This window comes from Bison bison, unplaced genomic scaffold, assembly GCF_000754665.1.
Source record: "Bison bison bison isolate TAMUID 2011002044 unplaced genomic scaffold, Bison_UMD1.0 scf7180017864040, whole genome shotgun sequence".
NCBI lineage: Eukaryota > Metazoa > Chordata > Mammalia > Artiodactyla > Bovidae > Bison > Bison bison.
The window spans coordinates 729655-752898 of NW_011494612.1; the positions used below are offsets into that span (position 1 = coordinate 729655).

At 44.0% G+C, this 23244-nt stretch overlaps 1 protein-coding gene across 1 annotated transcript in view; it reads right to left on the reverse strand.

Annotated features, from left to right (window-relative positions):
• Positions 1–23244, reverse strand: part of LOC104985211 (CUB and sushi domain-containing protein 1) — a 559353-nt gene that overhangs the window by 56886 nt on the left and 479223 nt on the right. Inside the window, exon 62 of the mRNA XM_010835275.1 lies at positions 21524–21690. Within this exon, the coding sequence (XP_010833577.1) occupies positions 21524–21690 (167 nt within the window). The remainder of the gene's footprint in view (positions 1–21523; positions 21691–23244) is intronic.

Genomic DNA, 23244 nt, shown 5'->3' on the forward strand with positions numbered 1-23244 from the left:
AGCTGGTAAAGAATCCGCCTGCAATTCGGGAGACTTGGGCTCGATCCCTGGGTTAGGAAGATCCCCTGGAAAAGGGAAAGGCTACCCACTCAAGTATGCTGACCTGGAGAATTCCATGGACTGTATAGTCCATAGGGTCGCAAAGAGTCGGACACAATTGAGCGACTTTCAGTTTCGCCCAGTGACAGTCACCAAGTATGGAAATAAATAAGATGCTGCTGTTTCCAGAAAACATAGTGTCTAAATTGGAGTGAGAAGCAGATAAGGAGCTTAATTTCTTGGAGTCTGGTCAAGGCTCTCCTGGAGTTACAATGTCGTTCTGCAGGATTCCAAGGTGGGGTAGCTCATTGAACGGCTTCCTGAAAAGTAATGTGAGTTTATTTAGCTGACTATGCACATCTGTCCTGAGTACATGTGTCAGGATTCTTCGATGCCAGTTACAGAAGCCCAACTCAAATAACCTTGAGCTTAAAAAAGAGAGAGAGAGGAATGTAGCAAGCATAGAAAAAATATACGTCATTTCTAAGGACAGGGACTAAGAACTGATTTTTACACTGCAGTCTGGACTCCGTCTTCATGTTTTTATGTTTTTCTCTCTGCTGTGCACTTACATCAATGTCCTCTGACTTCTTCAAGGACCAGGGCTAACCTCACAGCCCAGAACCTGAGATCTTCAGGTCTCACCCCCATCTGTCTTTATTCCATACTTTACTGCTATAAAATTGGCAACAGATGAGTCCTGGTTGGTGCTGGTTTAGGTTACAGCCTGTCTCTGTGAGTAGGACGGATGCTGAGGCTGGGACCATAAGAAACACAAGCGGCCGGAAAGTGTGCATTTTCTCAAGGAAACGGGGAGGACAGAAGGGACAGAGTGTGCTGTAGAAGTTAACAGATGCCGAGCAAGCCTGGCCGTCAGTTAAGTAACAGTAACACTCCCGACGCTTTGTTTTGTCACAGTCAACAGAATACGTTTTGAAGAATGGTATTCCCCATACACCGGCAGCTTTACATTGCGCTTTAGCCTAAGTACTTTGATACTGTCTTAAGTTGTATTCATTCCTTCTCAATCAAGAGTAAGTCAGTGTCTTAAACCCCTTCACACACACACACACACACACACACACACACACACACACACACACTTTTTGTGGTGTTTCAACACCATGGTCAGAGAAGGCAATGGCACCCCATTCCAGTACTCTTGCCTGGAAAATCCCATGGATGGAGGAGCCCGGTAGGCTGCAGTCCATGGGGTCACGAAGAGTCAGACACGACTGAGTGACTTCACTTTCACTTTTCACTTTCAAGCATTGGAGAAGGAAATGGCAACCCACTCCAGTGTTCTTGCCTGGAGAATCCCAGGGACAGGGGAGCCTGTTGGGCTGCCGTCTGTGGGGTCGCAGAGTCGGACACGACTGAAGCAACACAGCAGCAGCAGCAGCGACACCATGGTATGGTAATCAACACTGCTGTCATTGTTGATCAGGGAAACACAAAAATGGTTTAAAATCTCCACCTGATAAAAGCTCAGTAAGTGATTCACATGCATAGGGTGATTGTCAGTTTCTCCTATTATGTTTGTAAGATTTACCTTTGCTTAAAAATGTCCACTACTATCAATATTTGACTCTTACTGCGTTAGATGGTATCTTTTCTCTTTTAGGTATATTTTTTGTCCAATGATAATTCTAGATTCTCATTAAATTGATAATATTTTAGTCTGTTATAAAGGATCCATCACATGAGAAAGACCATACATGCTGATCAATTATAGTTCAGTTATATGTACTTATATTTCATTTCCTTGTTTCCCTTGTGGTTATAGAACAGAACAGAAGTAATTTGCATGTATAAGTGAATTCCTCTGCAAAAAGTATATAATATGGAGTTTATATACTTTTAAAGATTCATTGGGAAGGTATCAAATGACTGCATATCTAATTGATAACAGTGTCACGTGCCTTGGAATTTACTATAGAAAGATTTCCAGAGGGATGGTATGGGGAGGGAGGTGGGTGGTGGGTTCAGTACGGGGAACATGTGTACACTTGTGGCGATTAGCCTACAATTAAAATAAATAAATTTATATTAAAAAATAGATACTAAATTTTAAACATTCAAAATACAAAAAAAGAAAAGTAGACTTAAACAACTGATTGAAATCAGAAAATGTCAAAACTTTATTCAGAAAATTGATCTGTATTAGTTATTGTGAAAGTGAAGTTGCTCAGTCGTGTCTGACTCTTAGCAACCCCATGGACTGCGGCCCACAGTCCATGGTGAGCTGACTCCTCTGTCCATGGGATTCTCCAGGCAAGAGCGCTGGAGTGGGGTGCCACTGCTTTCTCCGATTAGTTATTGTACACTGTATTAAATCAAGAAAAATAAAAAAGTGGAATGATAGTGTATCTTTTACATATAATTTGAAATTTTACATACAGCAACAACTATTGTTAAATTATCCATAGCTAATTGGTCTTAGACTGAAATAGACAATTAAGCATGTTCTGAACTATTAATAGGTTCATATCCTATGCATTTGCTTAATTAGACATTTCCTTAACTATTTATTTGCATTGGTTATTTTTTCTGCATTATTCTCCAGGCAAGAATACTGGGGTAGGTTGCCATTCCCTTCTCCAGGAGATTTTCCCAACCCAAGGATCCAACCTCGGTCTCCTGCATTGCAGGGGGATTCTTTACCAGCTGAGCCATCAGTGACAGCTGACTAATACTAACCATTTATTTGCACTGATTAATTTTTCTGCATTATTATATTGTAAAATTTTTGTTTTTTTATTTGGTATTTACCCCTTTGAAGTTTTAAAAAGCAAGTAGCTCTCATAATATCAGATAAAATAGATCTCAGAACAACAACAACAAAATTGACTAGAAACGCAGAGGGACGTTACATAATGATGAAAGGGTCATCTGCCCGAATACACAGTCATCCTACATGCATTTGCCCCAAACAGCAGAGCCTCAAAGCACATAAGCAAAAGCTGACAGAGCTGAAAGGAAAGGGGCAAATTCACAGTTACAGGTGGGGACTTAAGCACCTCCCTCTCTGTAACTGTTAGAAGTGAAGTGAAGTGAAGTTGCTCAGTCGTGTCTGACTCTGCGATCCCGTGGACTGTAGCCCGCCAGGTTCCTCTGTCCGTGGGATTCTCCAGGCAAGAATACTGGAGTGGGTGGCCATTTCCTTCTCCAGGGGATCTTCCCAACCCAGGGATCGAACCCAGGTCTCCCACATTGCAGGCAGATGCTTTAACCTCTGAGCCACCAGGGAAGTAGACAAAAAACCCCACAAACTTGCACATGACACGATCTGGAGTGTCACCTTTTCCAAGTAAAACAAAATTTAATAAGTCATTTTACCAAACGGAATTAATAAAATTAGCCTTCATGTCACTAAATGTTTATAGCTTCAGTAGTTTATGCTGAAGACAGGATCTTCTGCCTTTTGGCAGGGGGATGGTAAATATTTAAAGATACTTATTTCATATTGAGGAAAATGCACAGGAATGCCACCATTTTCACCAAACAGGGTAGAAGTTTGACAACTGTATGTTGTTATCCATAAGCCAGTCAAGGTTCTTAAAGGGCTGTTACTCCAATGTGACCTCTGTTCCTACTACCAATGAATTAACATCTATTGAAATAGTAAATGATTTTCCGAATATGACATCTGAGGTTCTTTAATCATTTTAACCCCGATGCTTTTAGGGGTTGGAAAACTGACATGGAAGGAAGCAGTCAGGAAGGACTGTGGGTAAGGACCGAGGTGTGGATGTGGGTTGGGGCAGACCCCAGCCGGGGCAGACCCCAGCCAGTGCGGATGACGCCTTGATGGGAGGGGGTGTGCAGGTAACAGGGGCTGCACGGGCACATGAGCAGTGAGGGCTGTCTCCTCCAGGCTGGCAGCGTGGACTGGTGGGGAGCCAGAACACAGGGACAGCGGTGCCTCAGGCTACAGTATCGAGTATCACTAACCTCGAGTTCCCAGCACCTTGAAATGGTGATACTGGTAAGAGAATGAGAAGCTCTTGCATTTGCAGAATTAATGAAGTATGGTGATATATTAAAGACAGTTTGGGCCAACAAGTTCTCAGAAAATGTAATTCTTCAATGCTTATGTTTGGAGCATTACAGGAGGTCAGTGCTACCAAAACAGGAGTTGATGTCAAAATGGAAGATGCTGTGAACTGAGGGGAGCTGGGAATCCAATAAAGAAAAACAAGGAGGTGGTCGTCAGTGTGGTGGTGAAGAAATCCAGGAGGCATCTGTGAAACAGACCTCGGGGGAGCCCAGCTCCAACTGCCACAGGTCAGAATCTCTGGGCAGAGTCTGCTGTACAAAAGCAGGTGGACAGATCACCAATGGAAGGGGATGTGTGATGCGACGTGAACAGACCACTAAGTACATATGGGTGGGGAGGGAAGATGCTGTAGAGTCTGTTGACCTGATACAAATAGACGCCAGATGATTCTCCAGTGAAGATGGTTTGTTTGGGATCTGCAGAGTTGTGCTGTCTGGGGTCTGCCCCTGTGGCCAGACATGTGAAAGTCCATGCCCCTCAAGGGAGGAGGGACCCTCTAATGCGGGCAAGGCAGGTGAGGGCCACAGTGAACAGAGTGCCCAGGGCTTGTCATTGCTAAATCCTTGCCAGGGAAGAAGAGGTGTCTGTTTTGTCTCGTTGGGCTCTGCTACCATCAGAGCAGAGTTCCCCTGCTGGTCCCCTAACTCCGCTTAACTGATGTTTCTGTTTATTGATTTTGTACAAATCTTAAAAGCAGTAGCATTTCAGGAAATGAAAGGAGTTTGTGATGTATGTGGCTCAGCTGTGAATAGCATTTGTGTTGTCATAGCAACATAAGAGGTAGTGTTGGTCTAAGCAAATTATGATGGAAAAGAAAGGGAAAAGAAATGGAAAGCACTGAGGGGCAGGGAGGGGCGGTGATGAGCTGAGTCCCCACCTTCCGTCCTCAGAATGCCTGTGTGCTGCCACAAGATGAGGGTCAACAATCAGCAGCTGAAGGATAGTGTTTATACTTTAGAAAAAGTGAAAGTGTTAGTCACTCAGTCATGTCCAACTCTCTGTGACCCTGTGGACTGTAATCTGCCAGGCTCCTCTGTCCATGAAATTCTCCAGGCAAGACTCCTGGAGTGGGTTGCCATTTCCTTTTCCAGTTACACTTTAGAGGTAAATACCAAAACATTTATTAAAAGAATTGAATGTGGTTGCCTGTCGGAGGGGGTATGAACTGCTATGCCTTGTAAAAGTTGGTGACTCTGAATTGTGGGCACGTGTAATTCCACTGAGAATAGAAGCTGAATTAAAACAAAACAATAAAAAATAATACAGTGATATGCTAATGGCCTTAGAGAGTTGAAATATTTCCTTAAGCTCAGTTCACATCCACTGGAGAATAAGAGTGAGCTGTGGGTGTGGAGCAGAGGCAAAAAACAGTCTCCTAAGGTTTTTTAAAAAGTTTTTTCTAAAATATACAGTGAGGTCATCAGAAGGCACAAACCCTTGGATTATACAGAGAAATATATGCTTAATTACGAGGTTAATGAGATTGGTGAGCAGCATAGGTCTGAATGTTAGCTTATAATTCACTTGATGATTCTGAGACCTTGATTATCTTTAGGAATAAAATGCACACAATTTGTGAAATGTGCTTCTTTATGTGGCTACAACATAACAAAACCACATAATAATCACAATTTGTTCCTTCTGATAGATAGAGCCATTCAAGCACCCTTAATATCATCAATTAGAGTTTTATGCATAATTAAATCACACAGCCAATTAGTGCACAATGAAATAAAAAGGTCAGTTAATGAATAATGGAAATCCTTCACTTGAATAGCAAAATGTGGTTGCGAAGGCAGTGACTTCTCTACAATGTCATTTAAACCACCAAGCTAGGATCATGAGTCAGATTTCCATTTCAGGTCTAGAAATTTTCATTTATTTTTAATTGACTACTAATAAATTGTAGCTTTTCTAGAATGTGAACAGAGAAGTGATTTATTTACATACCGAGAATCCTCAATCTTTGGTTAATAATTGTGAGCAGCTTAAATACTTCATGACACTTCATAAATGCCCCATAAGTATTATCTACTAATAATCATTATTCCAAACTGAAAGGGGTGCAGCTACTTACTTTGCAGCAGGTTTACACAAATAAACTCTGCGTTCTGTGGAGTCACATGCAATAGTTAGAAGCCTTTCTTTTCTGTGTTTTTGCATACACTTTAAAGAAACAAAGATCATGGCATGCGATCCCATCACTTCATGGCAAATAGATGGGGAAACAGGCTAACTTTATTTTTTGGGCTCCAAAATCACTGCAGATGGTGATTGCAGCCATGAAATTAAAAGACACTTATTCCTTGGAAGGAAAGTTATGACCAACCTTGACAGCATATTAAAAAGCAGAGACATTACTTTGTCAACAAAGGTCCGTCTAGTCAAGGCTATGGTTTTTCCAGTAGTCACATACGGATGTGAGAGTTGAACTATAAAGAAAGCTGAGCGCTGAAGAATTGATGCTTTTGAACTGTGGTGTTGGAGAAGACTCTTGAGAGTCCCTTTGGCTGCAAGGAGACCCAACCAGTCCATCCCAAAGGAGATCAGTCCTGGGTGTTCATTGGAAGGACTGATGTTGAAGCTGAAACTCCAGTACTTTGGCCACCTGATGCGAAGAGCTGACTCATTTGAAAAGACCCTGATGCTGGGAAAGATTGAGGGCAGGAGGAGAAGGGGATGACAGAGGGTGAGATGGTTGGATGGCATCACCGACTCAATGGACATGGGTTTAGGTGGTCTCCGGGAGTTGGTGATGGACAGGGAGACCTGGCGTGCTGCAGTTCATGGGGTTGCTAAGAGTCAGACACAACTGAGCGACTGAACTGAACTGAACTGATTGTTCTTTATTTCTAGAATTTTTTTAAAATCAGAATGAGGTTCTTGAAATAAAGAGGCTCCCTGTCTGCCTCACATTTGAGATGCTTCAGTGTCCCCTTTTGGTGCCCATCCCCAGCCGTGTTAGTCCCATGACCCACGTGACAGACACACTGGCCCTTTCTCCCGTCCAGGCTTGGCTCTGTGAGAGTGTCTGTTATCTGACGGCACTGTGTCCCTCTGACCGTTCCTTGCGTTGAGGTTCCTAGCACACTTCCCACTCATCAAACACAACTGTTAACTGTAAGACTTAACTGAGCTTAGTATACTAGTTTGAATCAGTAATATCAAATTCAAAGGCCACAAAGGGTATCAAATGAGTTGTATAGCATTTCGTAGATTCTACAATGTTCTTTGTTTCTTTTTTTTTTTAAACACTCTACGATGTCTCAGGTTGGACGTGGGGATGTGTCTGACAACCACAGACACATGATGCTCTGCTTCACGCTCTTCTTTCCTGGGTCTCCTCCTCGGTGGCGCGTCTTTCAGTTGGTGTTGAGTCGGGTTCACTGGATTAGGGGTTCCACCAGAATCACTCTGGTTCCCCCAGGCTCATGGTCATGGTCATCATGCATCCTTTTGTGTGATTTCCTGTATCCTCTGTAAAACTGCATCCCCTGTTTTACAGCAGCGTTAGGATTCCACGTGCAGTTGCCACCTCTTGCTGTTTTCCCACCACGAGGTCAGTTTTGCCTTTTCAGGCTGAGCATTTTGGTGCTGGTTTAGTGGACACCCCTGGTTTCCTGATGGCCCCCCACTGAGGACCATGCAGCCACTTCTAAGGCTTTGCTGTTAAACACAGCAGAGTCAATAAATATGTTTTATTTTTATTTCTTTTAAATACCAAAAACATTTTGTATTGGGATAGAGCCAATTAACAATGTTGTGGTAGTTTCAGGCGGACAGCAAGAGACTCAGCCATACATATACATGTAGCCATTCACCCCCAAAGACATATTTTAAATAGGACATTTGCACAATACAATTAGAGCTGTAAGTAAAAAATATGGTGAAAGCATTCCTAATACTAAGAGAAGTTTCCCACGCAAGCTGCACCAGCTGCTCACCATCTCAGCCGAGTGTGGAGGTGAAGCCTGTGTTCACTCTCAGGCCTGCGCTTGCCCGGCATCCCATTTTCTCCCTTCACTCTCTGTTCCTCTAATCTGTGTTTCTCTAATTAGGAGTAGGTCCAGCGTTTTTATATCTTTCTTTCTCATGAAAGCCTGCCCCCGTGTTGTAAATGTTTCATTGAATATAGTCTGCACAGAGAAAAGTTAATGCTGTAGGTTTACAGCTTGATGAGGGCCTGCGTTCTCAGCCCAGTCAGCCTCTGATAGAGAAACGGGAGGTTAGCAGCCTCCGCAGAGCCTTGTCTCTGCCTGGTTGGTCCCCGTGCACACACACACGTGCACACACACACGCACACACATGCCCTCCCTCTGGGGAACCTCGGAGGTGGTGACAGTCTAGGTGCCACGGCCATTGCAGGAACCCCACTGTCACATGATGGGCGCTGCCTCCCAGGGCAAAAACTGTGCCTTATTAGGTAGAATCTCCTCTCGCTCTCACTCAGACCTTTTCATCCCAAAGGATCAGGTGCAGGGAAGCTGCCTCTGTTACACAAGTTCCTGGCGGTCTTTCACAGATACCACCATCGCTGGGGACTCCCAATGTCCAGGCTGACCTGTAAGAAAGCATCACCTGTGCACAAGCGATTGTGTGTGTGTTGTAGGCACTTCACTCATCACTCACGTTAAGGCAGAGGGGAAATAATGCTGTCGTCACTGACAGATCTAGGAGGCAACTCGATGATGTACGGCTGTGTTTTATTTCACTGCCCTAACAAGAACCCTTTCTTCAGTGAGAGACTTACTGAGCCGCTCGATATGGCCCATTTGCTCAGAAGCCCGGGTCCTGAAAGCACTTGCTCGTGTTTTGTTCCCGTGGCCACTGCCCACGTCCCCAGCTTTTCATTTCAAGGGGATACAAGGTGCATGGAGGGCCCCCTGTTTCTCATGACCAGTGCCTTTTGTGGTCACTGTGTGACTTCAGCAGAGTTTATGACCTGGGAGAAGTGGGTTCAGGGGTCCCTCTTCTCCAGCACAGCCTGGCCCCCGTCAGCTTCTGCAAAATGGGCAGTGGATCGTTCTGTGCTGCTCACTCTCAGCAGAGGTGAAATTTAAGTGCCCATCAAACATTCGCTGAAATCTCCTAAGACCATGATAAATAGTGGCTGACACTCAAGTGTTTAGTGACATTTCCAATGGGAACATTCATCCTTTCATCTCAAGGCCAGTGGACTCCAGCCGCCGAAGTCCTTTGGGAGGTAGGACTCACCCGGAGCCCCAAAACTAATTCCCTTCTTGTCAAACAGCTGTTTCCCACATTTTTCTCTGTGCTCCCACTTAATTTTTATGCTTTCTGAAACATTTTTTAAACCTATACGGTGATGAGAAAGCTCTATGTGATGATTACATCAGTCAGGGGAAGTTTTGAATCATTCGCCATTGGTATCAATCAGGAATCTTTTCAAGTAATAATAATAAAAAGCAACCCAGGCCACCTTGGCAATTCATGCGACAGTGCTGGCTCTGGAAACGAGTGATTTTTGACCCAGAAATCATCTCTTCTGCGATCAGCTCTGCTTCCTGGGGCTGACGACTGCCTAACAGAGTGTCTCTCTGGCCATGGCCCCCAGGGGGCTGCCCGTCCTCCCGGGCCAGCCCGAGGTTGCCTGGGCAGAGGGAAGAGAATGTTCTTTCACCCAAATTTAAATAAGAGGTTTGAAATTTGCTCTGTATTCGTTTTAATTGCCTGCCTACTCTGGAGGCAGTGGCCGTGTCCAAGGATACAGGGTTCCTGTGATAATTTAGACCCAGGTCACAAGCTGCTGTTGTAAACACAGAGGTGCATCAGGCCCCCTGAAGGGCAGGGGGAGCTGGCCATGATGGGTGGCCCCAGACATCCCCTCTGCTCATTACTTCTAATGAAGGAAGGAAAGAAGGGGAGTGGGGAACCCAAATCACAACCACTCACCACAAAGTGTCATTAATAAATACTCTTTCATTTACATAATAAATATCAGCACTAATAGGGCCAAACGGGTGTTATTTTTTTTTTTTCCCCTCTTGATCCTTAAGGAGTCTGTTACCTATCAGGGAACAGAGACTTTTAAAATACTTAGTATAACATGTTGGAAAACGTGACTTTTTCTGTTGTCTCAAATTGTTCTCTAATTTAATCTTTGTTTTCAAAGCAGTCGACAGTCTGTGATACCTGGGTCAACCTCACACCAGGCACCCCGTAAATAATATGGTAGCCTTGGTGATAAAGATGAAGACAGTGAGGATTCTGCAGAAGAGCTTTCAGAACACAGGCCCCTGACCTTTAATTTTTATTAACTATTTTTTAATTTCTCTCTCTTTCTCTTTTTTTTGGCTGTGGCATGTGGCATTTGGGATATTAGTTGCCTGACCAGAGATTGAACCCACGCCTCTACATTGGCAACATGCAGTCTTTAACCCTGGACCACCAGAAACGTCCCTAGAAATTTCATTTTTATTTTCAGTGATAAGCTTTCTTCTAGTTCCTCATGCTTTTCAATAGTAGTCTGCTCAAGCCTTTCCTAATTCACATTCAGAAATGATCCTTTGGTCATCTTCACAGGTAGCTGACTTTATTAAGAAATCTAGATTTTTCCAACTTTAATTAATCGAAGGAAGCTTCAGCTTGCATGGATATTACAAAGAAATGTCAGGGCTGCTGTGTTTGCACAGAGGAGGGGGTTTTATGCAGTCAGGGTCCCAGCAAAGACTTTCTCTAAGATCTGGTGGGTGAATGCTAACTGGGTCTGAAAGGATCAGGACTTGTAATCAAGTTGAATAAAATGATGTGAAGCTAGGGACGTTTCACCAACTTCTTACTACAGTCTGTGCCCTCCTCCAAGTTGCAGAAGGACTTTAGTCTTTTATCCTGGGGTCCCTGTTGCTATGCCTTTGTCTACATCATTGGTTTCTTTTTTCTAACAAATCACACCCCTCTCAGGGCCCAGCTGGTTTTCATATGCTCCCTCTCATTAATTAAACTTTCATCACCAGCGAGAACAACCATCACAGGGAGTGCGGGTCTGCTGTGTGCCAAAGCTCAACTGCTGCTGGGGTCTGGCCATCTCCCAGGAAGGCAGCATGGACCCTCACCACGGGTAAGGTGCCCACTCTTCACATTGAAGAGTGTTCTTTTAAAATTTACTTTATTGGAGTCTAGTTGGTTTACAATGTTGTTTTAATTTCTGCTATACAGCAAAGTGATTCAGTGAAACATTTCTTTTCATATTCTTTTCCATTATGGCTTACCACAGGATAGTGAATATGGTTCCCTGTGCTTTATAGTGAGATCTTTGTTTATCCATCCTGTATATAATAGTTACATCTGCTAATCCCAGACTCTCAGTCCTTCTCTTCACCACCATCCTCCCCCTCAACAACCACAAGTCTGTTCTCTATGTCTGGAGTCTGTTTCTGTTTGTAGATAAGTTCCTTTGTGCCATTATTTTAGATTCCACTATATGTGGATATATTATAAGGTATTTTGAAGAAGGAAATGTCAACCCACTCCAATATTCTTGCCTGGAGAACCCAGGGACAGAAGAGCCTGGTGGGCCACAGTCCCTGGGGTCAGAAAAGAGCTGGACATGACTTAGAGGCTAAGCAACAACAGCACATGATATGTGTCTTTCTCTTTCTGACTTACTTCACTCAGGATCATCCTAAATCCATCTATGTTGCTGCAAATGACTTTATGTCTTTCTTTTCTATAGCTGAGTAGTATCCCATTGTATACATGCAGAAGAATGTCTGGGTTCTAGTGTTAGAGGCTGTGAAAAATCTGTTTGGTTTTAGAGAAGGATTTTCCAAAAATAAGTGACTACATATGTGAGGAGCTGCTGCTGCTGCTACTAAATCGCTTCGATCGTGTCTGACTCTGTGCAACCCCATAGACGGCAGCCCACCAGGCTCCCCTGTCCCTGGGATTCTCCAGGCAAGAACACTGGAGTGGGTTGCCATTTCCTTCTCCAATGCATGAAAGTGAAAAGGGAAAGTGAAGTCGCTCAGTCGTGTCCGACTCCTAGTGACCCCATGGGCTGCAGCCTACCAGGCTCCTCTGCCCATGGGATTTTCCAGGCAAGAGTACTGGAGTGGGGTGCCATTGCCTTCTCCGTGTGAGGAGCTAGGGGAAACTAATTCATGGGGAAGGGCAGACACGTTTTGGGGAGATAATATATACATTTCCACTTGCTTTGCTAGAAGTAAACACCAGGACTGGGTGATTTTGCTAGAATCATCCTTAAAGAAGTCAGCTATAGGAAGTCGGCCACCTGTCATAACTACAGCTTTTCCATAACTAACTTCTGTAAGCTTGCAACTGGAAAATCTTTTGTGTCTCAGTATCCCTTATGATGGGGAAAAAGAATTTTTGTGTAATGGAGCTGTTTTGTTTTAACATCCCAAATATGAATTTAAGTCTGTCTGGCCAGACTACTATCATGCAGCTTTCCAGGTTATTGTGTAAGTTAGTCTTTAACTTAAAACTCAGAACCCATGAATATTCTGATTATAGCACTATTTTCTACTGATTGTAGCACTATTTTCTACCATGATTTTACTCTCAGGGCAGCAAGCTGCACTGCCAAGGAACTGGTGTTCTGGGAGGAGAGACCTTTGGGGCAGGACAAGAAGACGCTTGTGGTTCTTCACTGGAAGTGTTTTAAATGCCCTCAGAAAGTGCAGGGTGACAGCATTCTTTAGAACATACACCTTTGCTAACATGAAGCTACCTATGCTTCTTTGCCTTCCTTTCTTTTTGTTGGTTGTGTGGCAATTCTTGTTTTCCACAAGTACCATGCATTATATTCTATTTTTAGTTGATCCATTTGGATGCTGATAACTCATCTTATTTTCAAGGGCAGGCAGAGCTAGTCCTTTTCGAATAGCAAAGACAGTGCTCACATTTTCTGTGGAAAAGCCCACGAAGGCCCCTGAGATCACTGGGGTCCGAGTATTGTTGGACGAGTGACTCTTTCCCCCCGTTTGAGAACATCTTGTCTGATTTGAGCACTGAGTGCTGCTCACTGTTGTGAGGTAAGGCTCCTAGGGTTAGAAGAGCTCCGGCAGCGTCAGAGGAGGGGAGGGGCTGATGGGCCCACGTGGAAAGCTCAGAAGCCACGGATGCAGAAGCTCCCCCATCCACGGGACGTCTGCAATCCCACCATTAGATGTTACTTTTTAAGGAGCTGCCCTTGACATGCAACCACCGCCGCGGCTCTGGCAGCACGTCTGGAGCTGGCAGGCGAAGCTCTGGGTCCTGACGCTCCTCCCGGTGGCCAGGTGCAGCAGGAGCCCTTTGGCTGGCCGGGTGGGGCTGGTCTGGGTAGGGAAGTTATTGCACTTCTGTGCAAATTCTAAGGCTCCACAACCTACTGGGGCCTCGGTTCCCTTCCTGCCACGCCTGCCTCGCCCCCCAGCCCTGCCCATGGAAGCCTGGCCCAGCTCAGGTCTTGCTATCCACAGGCGTGGCCCCCTGCGAGCCTCAGCTTGGGTGTCAGGCTGTGGGCAACCTCACCGGGAGCCCTGCTGAAGCCAGCGCTCCCTGCAACCCACCACTCTGGCCCCGTCCATCACCGCGTCTTGGCTTTCTGGCACTTAGGATCCAATGTTTCCTGCCACTTTCACAGACTGTGCTTCTGAAATACGAGTGCTTATGTTTGCCCAGTACTGCCTAGGACCTCAAAGGCCTGATCACGGTACTTGACGATTTGAGCAGCTCTGTGCCTTTTACCAGGTGCCCTGCCTCCAGGAGTGGACAGAGGCTGACCCCCCGATGCCCCCAAACACTGACCCTCACAGCCCTCGACCTCCTGCTCCTGCAATAGGCAGGTGATGTGAAGGTGTCTCATCAGCTGTCAAGCTACCAGTTTAGGTGAGCAGTTCCTACTTGTTCTTTAGCCAGTTTTCTCTCCTTAAGTGGCTGAGCCAGCATCTCCTGGGGCCCAGAGGGTGACCTGGACGGTACTTCTCATCTGAACACTTGCTCCAAACTTTGGAGAGTATGAAATGCACTTCTGTTTTACTGCTTAGCATTTGGATACTATTTGTTACTCCAGCTTGGTATAACCTAATCAATGTACCTTTTTTTAATTTTTTTTTTAAGGATACTATCAAATCACTCCTAAAAAGATTGAATTTTCATGCCCCAAAATAGTGTTTCTGAAATCTGAGTAGTTTCTATTGCTCATTAACTTCTCATTACATCCATGAATGGAATGCATCATTATTCCCCGTTTTATACTTGAGAATATTTTTGGTATGTTCCCCAAATCATGAATCTAGCATGTGGCACAGCTGGGATTTAAATCCAAAATCTTCTGATTATAAATACCATTTCTATACCCAAAATAGGCCACATTTTAGAGAATATGGGGAAATATGATGTAAAGGCAATAATGAGATCAAGTCATAGAGGACACCCAGAACAAGGACGAGAGTACAGAGATGGCTCGAGTAACACGGATGTGTGTGTGCACGAGTGTGTGTGCATGAGTGTGCACATGCTCACACATATGTCTATAGGAAAATGAAAAAACGAGTTACATCATCTGGTGTGTACTGGAGTTGGAAAAGACCAGAGTTGGTAAGACTATTGTATACTATGATAGTACTCAAAACCTTAAGTTCTTTCATAAAATGTGAAATATTGACCAAATATAAATATTAATTGAGTTGGGAGTTCATATCATGATACAAAAATTGTTTAGAACTGAAAAATTAACAACACTGTTTTTTAAGGCTTTGTTCAGTTGAACTATCAGAAAGTAAGTAATTATAAATTGCCTCCACGTCTCTCTGAGAATCTGTAACTGCCCCATCCATGACTCGGATGTGTATGTAGGCGGATCTTCCACGGTCAGCTGTTTCCAGTAAACCAGATTTTCAGTTGTTATAAGTAAATTTAGTGATTGGAAAACATTATTTCACTCTTGTTCATCGATTTTCTACAATTTATTTTCCCATTTTTATTTTTAAAACATTACAGCAAAGCCAGTGAAACATTAACACCCATAGTCTGCTGCCCTCCAATAAGACACTCAGGACTCTAGTTCCTGATTTTTTTGGTCATTAGGTGGCTTTTTAGTTACAATTGTCACATAAATCAGTTCTAAATTTCAAAGTGCCCGTATCTATGTTATGTTGCTATGGGATCTTATAGTAAACATTTTTGGGCTTCCCTTGTGGCTCAGCTGGTAAAGAATCCACCTGTAATGCAGGAGATCCAAATTTGATTCCTGGGTTGGGAAGATCCCCTGGAGAAGGGATAGGCCACTCACTCCAGTATTCATGGGCTTCCCTGGTGGTCAGACAGTAAAGAGTCTCCTGCAGTGCAGGAGACCTGGGTTTGATCCCTGGGTTGGGAAAATCCCCGAAGGAGGACATGGCAACTCACTCCAGTATTCTTACCTGTAGAATCCCTATGGACAGAGGATCCTGGCGGGCTACAGTTCATGGGGCCGCACACAGTTGGACATGACTGAGTGACTAAGCACAGCCCAGTAAACATTTTTAATGGCTGAATAGTATTTATGCAATTTTACTTTCAGTTTTGTGACTTTTTCTGCTCTCAAACATTTGTTTCATTTATTTTTGCCATTTAGTCATTTACAGATATACATGTGTAGGCATCTATTATATTGATATCTATCTAATGTAGAGGCTTGTCGTTTGTTTTCTTACAGATTTATATTTTTTAGGATTTGGTTTCATTCATAATATTAACAGGTCAGATATATCAACCCCATGAAGATTATTGATCCATACTGTCCAATTACAACACATTCCACCATTGCATACCCAGAGAGGTGTCGGGTTTACTGTAGCCTCATCAGCTTTGTGAAGCAGGCTGGTGGTTCTTCCTCACTGAACTGGTTTTTAACAGCCCTTCATTGTGTTAACTTGCAGTTATTTTCAATCACAATGTTTTTAAAACAATAAGCTTTTCTTCATTTCCCTGGTTAGTAATTAATGCAGATGCATTTCACAAACAGTCTATGACTCTCTTATTTGGCTAGTTGTAATTTTACAGACATTACCAGCTAAATGTTGCTTGGATGTAAATAATGCCTAAAAGCATACGTATGTATTTGATTAATTTTTAAAAAAATTTTAGTAGGCATCTGGCTAAAATTGATACAAAACTGTAAAGCACAGGTCTTCTTTTTTTATCTTATTTCAGAGTTGCCACTAGAATCTATGACTCAAACACAGCAGTAAGGGAAAGAAAATTCATTTTTCTACCTGGTAACTCAAAACAAATATGTAGAAAGCTATGATAACTACTTTTTAAGGTGGTATGACAGCTAGAACAACATATGTTTGACTTTTCCATACGTCGTTAAATTGCTCTCTGCGTAATAAAAACCACATGCCAACATAGCTAACTGTTCACAAAGGCATACACTATTAAATGTGCCACTCTTCTTTATGAAAACATCTGCTTGAGTCTTTTAAATACACACACACACACACACATTCACACACATGCACACATTTCCCCAGAACAAAAAGAAAAGATGATTTCAGTGTAAATCATTTTCCTACTAAAATCTTATTTATGTATATCCTATCTAGTGGGAGAATGCTACTGAACCAGTGCTACCCTACCCATAAAGAAATTTCTCTAAATTAGTATGTACATGTATCCATAAAATTATTTTTGTCTTTGTATTTTTGTTTTAAAGCCTCGAATTAACAACAACAACAGAGAGCGGTGGGGTCGGGTGTCTAAAGGGAAGCAGCATGTATAATGAGGTGCTACAGTGATGTAGGATTGCTGAGTGAGTGAGCATGGATCCTCATGGCGGAGTCTTAGAGTCTGATTTCTGTTTAGGGGGTAAACACATGGGATCTTTTATTTATTCTCAAAGGATGAAAATGTCTTAAAGCAATTTATTTTTGTTACCGTCAAAACCCACACTGTCACTGGGGACTTCCTGACCCACCCCCAAGGTGATGAGTCCTAATGTTACTGAAGTTTCCATTGTCTATTTTTCCACTTTCCTTTGCATCCCTGGGTGGCTTGTGGCCAGATTCTGGGCCATGAGATGGACATGGATGTTTGTTGAAAGTGGTGGGGGGAGATGGGGAGCTTTGTGAAATTGTTGGCTTTCTTGATACAAAAGCCAAGAAAGAGAGATGTGGCTGGTGTCATCTCTTCCTTACCTCAGGCATTTGGAGTTCCTTCCTAACGTGGCTGTGATGACTGGAACAGTGACAGCCAGTCTTGCATCATGAGGTCAGGGCAAGCATGTTGAGAGAAACACCTTTTCCTTAGACGAGTCCCTGGTAAATGACAGGTGTCAAGAAACGTCACACAACATGTGAAGTGGCAAACCTTGGAGACACATGTAAGGCAAGTTCCAGGGATGCCCCAAATAGCTAGGGGCCGTGCTTCTTTAGCACTAACAAGCTGAAAACTGCAAGGGGAGCCATTGAGCCAGTAGAGGTAGAATACTGATGTTGATGGGACATGAGTATCATTCATCCAGTAAGGCGGCCAGGGACCCTAGGGTTCTAATAACAGAAGGAAAAAAAAAAGTGGAAGTATCAGTCACTCAGTCATGTTTGACTCTTTACGACCCCATGGACTGTCCTGTCCATGGAATTTCCCAGGCAAGAATACTGGAGTGAGTAGTCACTTCCTTCTCCAGGGGATCTTCCTGACCCCGGGATTGAACTTGGATCTCCTCAATTGCAGGCAGATTGTTTATTGTCTCAACCACCAGGGAAGGCCCTGCTAACAGAAGGGCCCCATTAATAGCCACAGCTCCTGGAAAGGCTTCCTCAATAATCTCCCCATCTCTGCCGCTCCCAGAGATGTTAGGCATCTTTTCCCATGATGCATCACTCTGAGCAGACAGACAAATGCATGTACCAACCACATGGCAGCCGTATTTACTGCAACTGTTTGCTTGTGTATCTGCCTTTCCTGGACTAGACTTCTCTTAGGAGCCTGGACTCTGCTTTTTTAAAAATCTTGAGCTCTCCAAAGCTAATCTCAATTTTATATTTAATAAACACTGCATAAACACTTGTCAAATCAGCAGATATTATGGCCTTCTCAGACACTGAGGGCATCTTCCCTAAAGAATTGTCATGGCAAGCCAGGACAGTTGTCTGGGAGAAGATGTATCAGTGCATCATGGAGAGCAAACCTTGAATATGGAGTATTTCTTTACATGTATAACTGGCCCAGTTTTGGCTTCTAGTAACTGTGGTTGACTATCTTTTTTTCTTTTCTATTTTTAAATTTTTTTTCTTAGTAAAATATGTAAATTTTTGTATATAATTTATTTTATTTTATTTTATTTTTCTTTTACTTTACAATATTGTATTGGTTTTGCCATACATCAACATGCGCCCGCCATGGGAATTTCCATTCTAGTGCTGTCTTTAATTTTCCAGACCACACCACGTTGAGGAGAGAAAATATTAGTTTACCTGGACTTTTAATGACTGCGGACTTCTCGGAGCACTGGAGCAGAAAGACTGACCATCTGTGGGACATCGCTGGACCCAGGCTCTGCTGTTCTCCAGTGAGTGACCCCTCATGGGGAACTGCTTACTCCTCTGGTTACTGTTCCTCAGCAAAGACAGAAGGGAGTTGCTGGGCTGTGGCTCTTCCTGTGTTGGCGATGAAACTGTGCTGGACGCAGGACTGGTAGTCTAACCCCGAGGCTATGTCAGCGCAGCCCTGGAGGAGGCACCTTCTAGATCTGATTAGTTGTAGCCACAACCACGGAGTTTCTGAACAGGAGCCGAAGCACAAGTGTGAACGTCCTGAACAGAAGAATTTTGGAAGGGTGTGGGGGCTTCCAGGGTGGAGAGGACAGCCCAGCACCTGGGGCAGGGGTGGTGGGAGAGGGCTGGGGTGGCTGGTTTCTGGAGGCTGCTGGGAGACCCCTCATATCAGGCAAAAGTGCCCCAGGCTTGAGTCATGGCCCTCAAGGCTTCAGCCTGCCCCCAGCCCCAGAAGGAGGTTCCTGGCTCAGGATGGCGGGGGAATTGAGACTGACACCCCACAGACTGTCATGGGGAGGGTGTTCCCCAGGCTTCGAGCTGGGTTTCAGAAGCAGTGACGTTCCAGAGACATGAACCTGCCATTCTGGGCACTTTGCCATGGTTGAAACCCCCTGTCGTCCTGTGACAGCAATTCAGCCAAGACCAGGAGGCAGTCAGATTTCATTTCGTGCTCTCAGGAGCCTCTGCCTGGCACCCACGGCTGCATCGTTGTGTGCTGGGCTCTCAGCTGGTGAGAGTGTGAACCTCGCAGGCCTTCATGGAAGGGGCCCCAGTGAGTATTCAGAGCGAGTGTGCGCCCACGGCTGGTGTGCACTCAGCCTCCCGACAGCTCCTGTGGGATCCCCCGTGCAGGCCGTGTGCCACATCCCCACCCTCCAGGCAGAGCAGACAGATTTCTCCACCCCAGGAATGTTAAAGCAAATGGCAAAGAAGAATGTTAAAGCAAGGGAAAACTGGCCTCTAACGTCAGCATCGCTGAGCTGTGTATACTTGGATAATCTCACTCATGTCTCTGGATTTCTACTTGGTCATCTATAGAATCAGTGGTAAAACCTACTTCGTTAGATTATATTGAATGTCCGTGGGCATCTGGAGCTGGGTCTTCTGCAAGGTAGTCCTTGGCATTTAAAGACATCCACTGGTCCTAGGAGACCTACACACTAGGCTGGAGGACAAACCTTTGTTACTTGGCAGCCACAGCGGGGCCATTCTTTGTTGTTTTTTTGTTGTGTAATGACTGATTCTCAGGAAAATGACTGTATGATTTGGTTAACTGCACAACACCCCACCTGACACCAAGGACTCGGAAAGCTTTGTGTCCCCCAGCCCAGAAGTGAGCAGGGAGCTGGCTCTGTTGTCACAGGCTCCTGAGGGGGTGTTCTCTGAGCCTTCTTCATGCACGACCCTTGGAATGTTCCGTGAAATCTACGTTTTCTTATATGGCGTTTTCAGTGTTGTGAAGGCTTACAGAAATAACTCACGCTTTTTTTTTTAATCATAAAAGTATAGGCTTGATTTTGGTTTGGAGGGAACTGAAAGCTCTCAGTGATTTTAAGTCAAAAACCATCAAGAAGTCTGTCAGCCTCTGTTTCTCTGTATCAGTGCTTTTCATAAATGTGCTCTTTGTTAACCGCAACAGGGATGCTGTCTTGGGAAAGTATTGACTCTTGTTCTAAACACAGTGAACACCCATCACTAATTTGTTCTTTCCCTCCCCTTCCAATGACTCGCAGGTATCTATTAAAGATAAAATTAATTCACACCAAAAAATAGAAATCTAAAATTAAATATTTAATTAGAACTCTGATTTGCTTTAAAGATAGGTGGCATTGCACAGGCTATATTACACTCTCTGTATAATTTTTTTTGACAAAAAAAGATAACTGTTCATTTTAACAGGTCACTTTAATATTAATACATGTGTAATAGGATTGGAACTGAACGTCAGCTAGAGATGGTACATTGTACATTATTGGGAAAATTACAGTTTTGTATTGTAAAAACATTTATTTTTTTAACAATTTACCTACATTAATCAAAAAATTACAGCATATTTAATAATTTTACAAATTCTTCATAAAAAATATATCTCTGTACAAAAAGGTCATTTGCACCTACTTCATGTCAGCAGCATGTGGCGAGGTGGCGAGACGGGTGGCTGATGGCGATGGTTTCCTGATCATAATGCCAGCGTTCTTTCCCCTTTTTTATAATAGCTTTTTGTTTTTTTTTTGTGGTTGTTTACAAAATATTTTACAGAAGAAAAAAATTATTGCAGCTAGCCTGAAGAAAGGCAAGATGTGTGGGACAAGCAGCAGTTTGAACAGCTTTGAAGCACAGAACCTGTCCGGGGCTCCCGCCCTCCATGGGCTCTGGCTGCTCCCGGAAACAATCCTGCAGCCGGGCAGGAGGGCGCACTTGCCGACGGCCTGGACCGAACCTCCAGCACCTCTCGGGAATCTGATCAACACTGCACACCCTGGGAAGAAACTGGGCAGAATTCTCGCACAAGAATTTCATGGGATACTTTTTTTTTTTTTTAATAACATGCTCCAAACTGGCAACCGAGGATACTCTGACTTTGCACACAAAGGAGAATCACGTCTGATCTGATATGTGGTTTCTTGTATGTAGGTATGTCCTGTCGTGTCAGGGTTTTGTAACGTCATTGACCAGCAAGCAGGTCAGGGATGTGGAGAGAGACACTGATTCAGACTCTGAAGTCAGCATTTTGCACCTAGTTTGAATGACTCAAACCGCATATGTACACGCTATTATATTTATCTATATGTATGTATATATATACACCTCATATGTATAGTAACCCTGTTCTCCCCTGCACACAAAGACGCGACAGCTTCCTCCTGTCTTTTCTTTACCTCAGCTCCCTGGGTGTGCGAGGAGCCTGCCTCTAACTGACCTCATCTGGCCTAAGGAGAAGAAGCCATAAGGACTCCAGGCTGCAAAGCCCTCTCGGTCCCACTGCCAGTCTGGCCAGGGCGAACCCTGGAGCTCCACGCTGCGGGTGGGAGAGGCTGGGAGAGGCCGGGGCTGTGGAGCTTGGCCACACTTCCCAACAGCTGTGCCCTTCAAACAGGCAGCACAACAGTGAGTGCCCCATGGGTAAGAGCGACTGAAATGTTCAAATTGAAACTTTTGAAAGAATGAGCTATTATCCTGACATTTGTGTTTTTCCTTTCTCACTTTTCAAGCCCTGCATCGAAGCATGCAACAAACGCATCAGTCTTAAAGGTACGTATGAACATGTCCTCAAGAACCAAGTCTCTACCGATGCTGCCAAGGATGGACAAAGGGGACCTTCTCAGTAAGTGGAATGCGTACTTAAAACTCAGGTAATAACATACGCCTTGGCTTTAAAAAAAATTGTTTTTTTTTTTTTTTAATCAAACAGCTGTAAGTAAAAATAAACATGATCTCCGAGTTTATTATGTAAACATCCTCACGGCTGCATCTTCTGCTTCCTGTCTGGGCTTTTACCGCCTTGGTAATCACACCTACTTTATTTATACTGTGATTCCTAATTTACCTGTGAAGAATTTTGAGCTCAGAAAAATCACCAAAGTTTTCTTTCCATCTGGGATTATACAGCATGAAACAGAAGAAATCTATAATAGTAATATCTAAACTGTGTCATCAGGAAAGAAGAGTGGGTGTGACTTTTCCTTGCCTCTAAAGGAACGCTTACTATTTTGATCATCCCGAAACTTTTCCACTGCATCCCAGGAACACACAGTCTTTTAACAGAAAATGAGAGGGATGGCAGCGAAAGAGAGAAATCACAGCAGAGGATGGACAGGAAGACTGTGTGGTGAGCCCAAACCCACAGGCAGGTCATGAGCGACCTAAAATAAATTACTATTCACATCTGTACATGGCACATAGAAAGTGCTGCAGACCTCCTGCTATGAAGTAGTGGAATATTGACGATCATGGGATGGGGACAAGACCAAAGAAAGGATGAGGGGAAATAAAAGGCCTCTGTTCTTTCTCAATGAATTCAACACAGCTGTGAAGCTAAAAGAAAGCAGTAATAAAATAAGTCTCTTCATATTATTTTTCCTTTTAAAACCTGTGCCATATCTGGGGATTTTTTTTCTTTTTTTCTCACACGCTAACTAAACTGCAGCTGGAATGCTTAGCTTGACAGTATGGCAGGATGCTTATATACAATGGATAGTGTGTAGAAACCCCGTGTAAATAGTTTATTTTTTTTATCAGAATCTTAGTCATTCATAACACACTAGTGCAAAAAATTGTGCATCAAAAATTCTGCGAGAGAACAGCTGACTGGGAAGTTTGCAGATGGCCCTGGGGCGGCCCCGAGGTGAGCTGCGGGGCCCTCGAAGCTTGCGGGTCTCGGGGAGGACGGCGCAAAGCGTCTGCAGGTGTGTGCGGCTGCCGGAAAGGTGTCTTCTTCAGGAGGGCTTTTTTTTTCTTCTTTTTCCAGAATATTCATGGGGATTAAAAAAAAAAACAAAACAATGAACCCATACTGCGGTGCTACCATGTGTGGCCCAGAGGCCGTCCGGCGGAGGCTGCACTGAGAGGCAGCGGGGCCACACCAGGCGGGCAGGGCTGCCGGGCAAGGCGGCGCATCCCGGGCCGCGCCCTCCTCCGCGC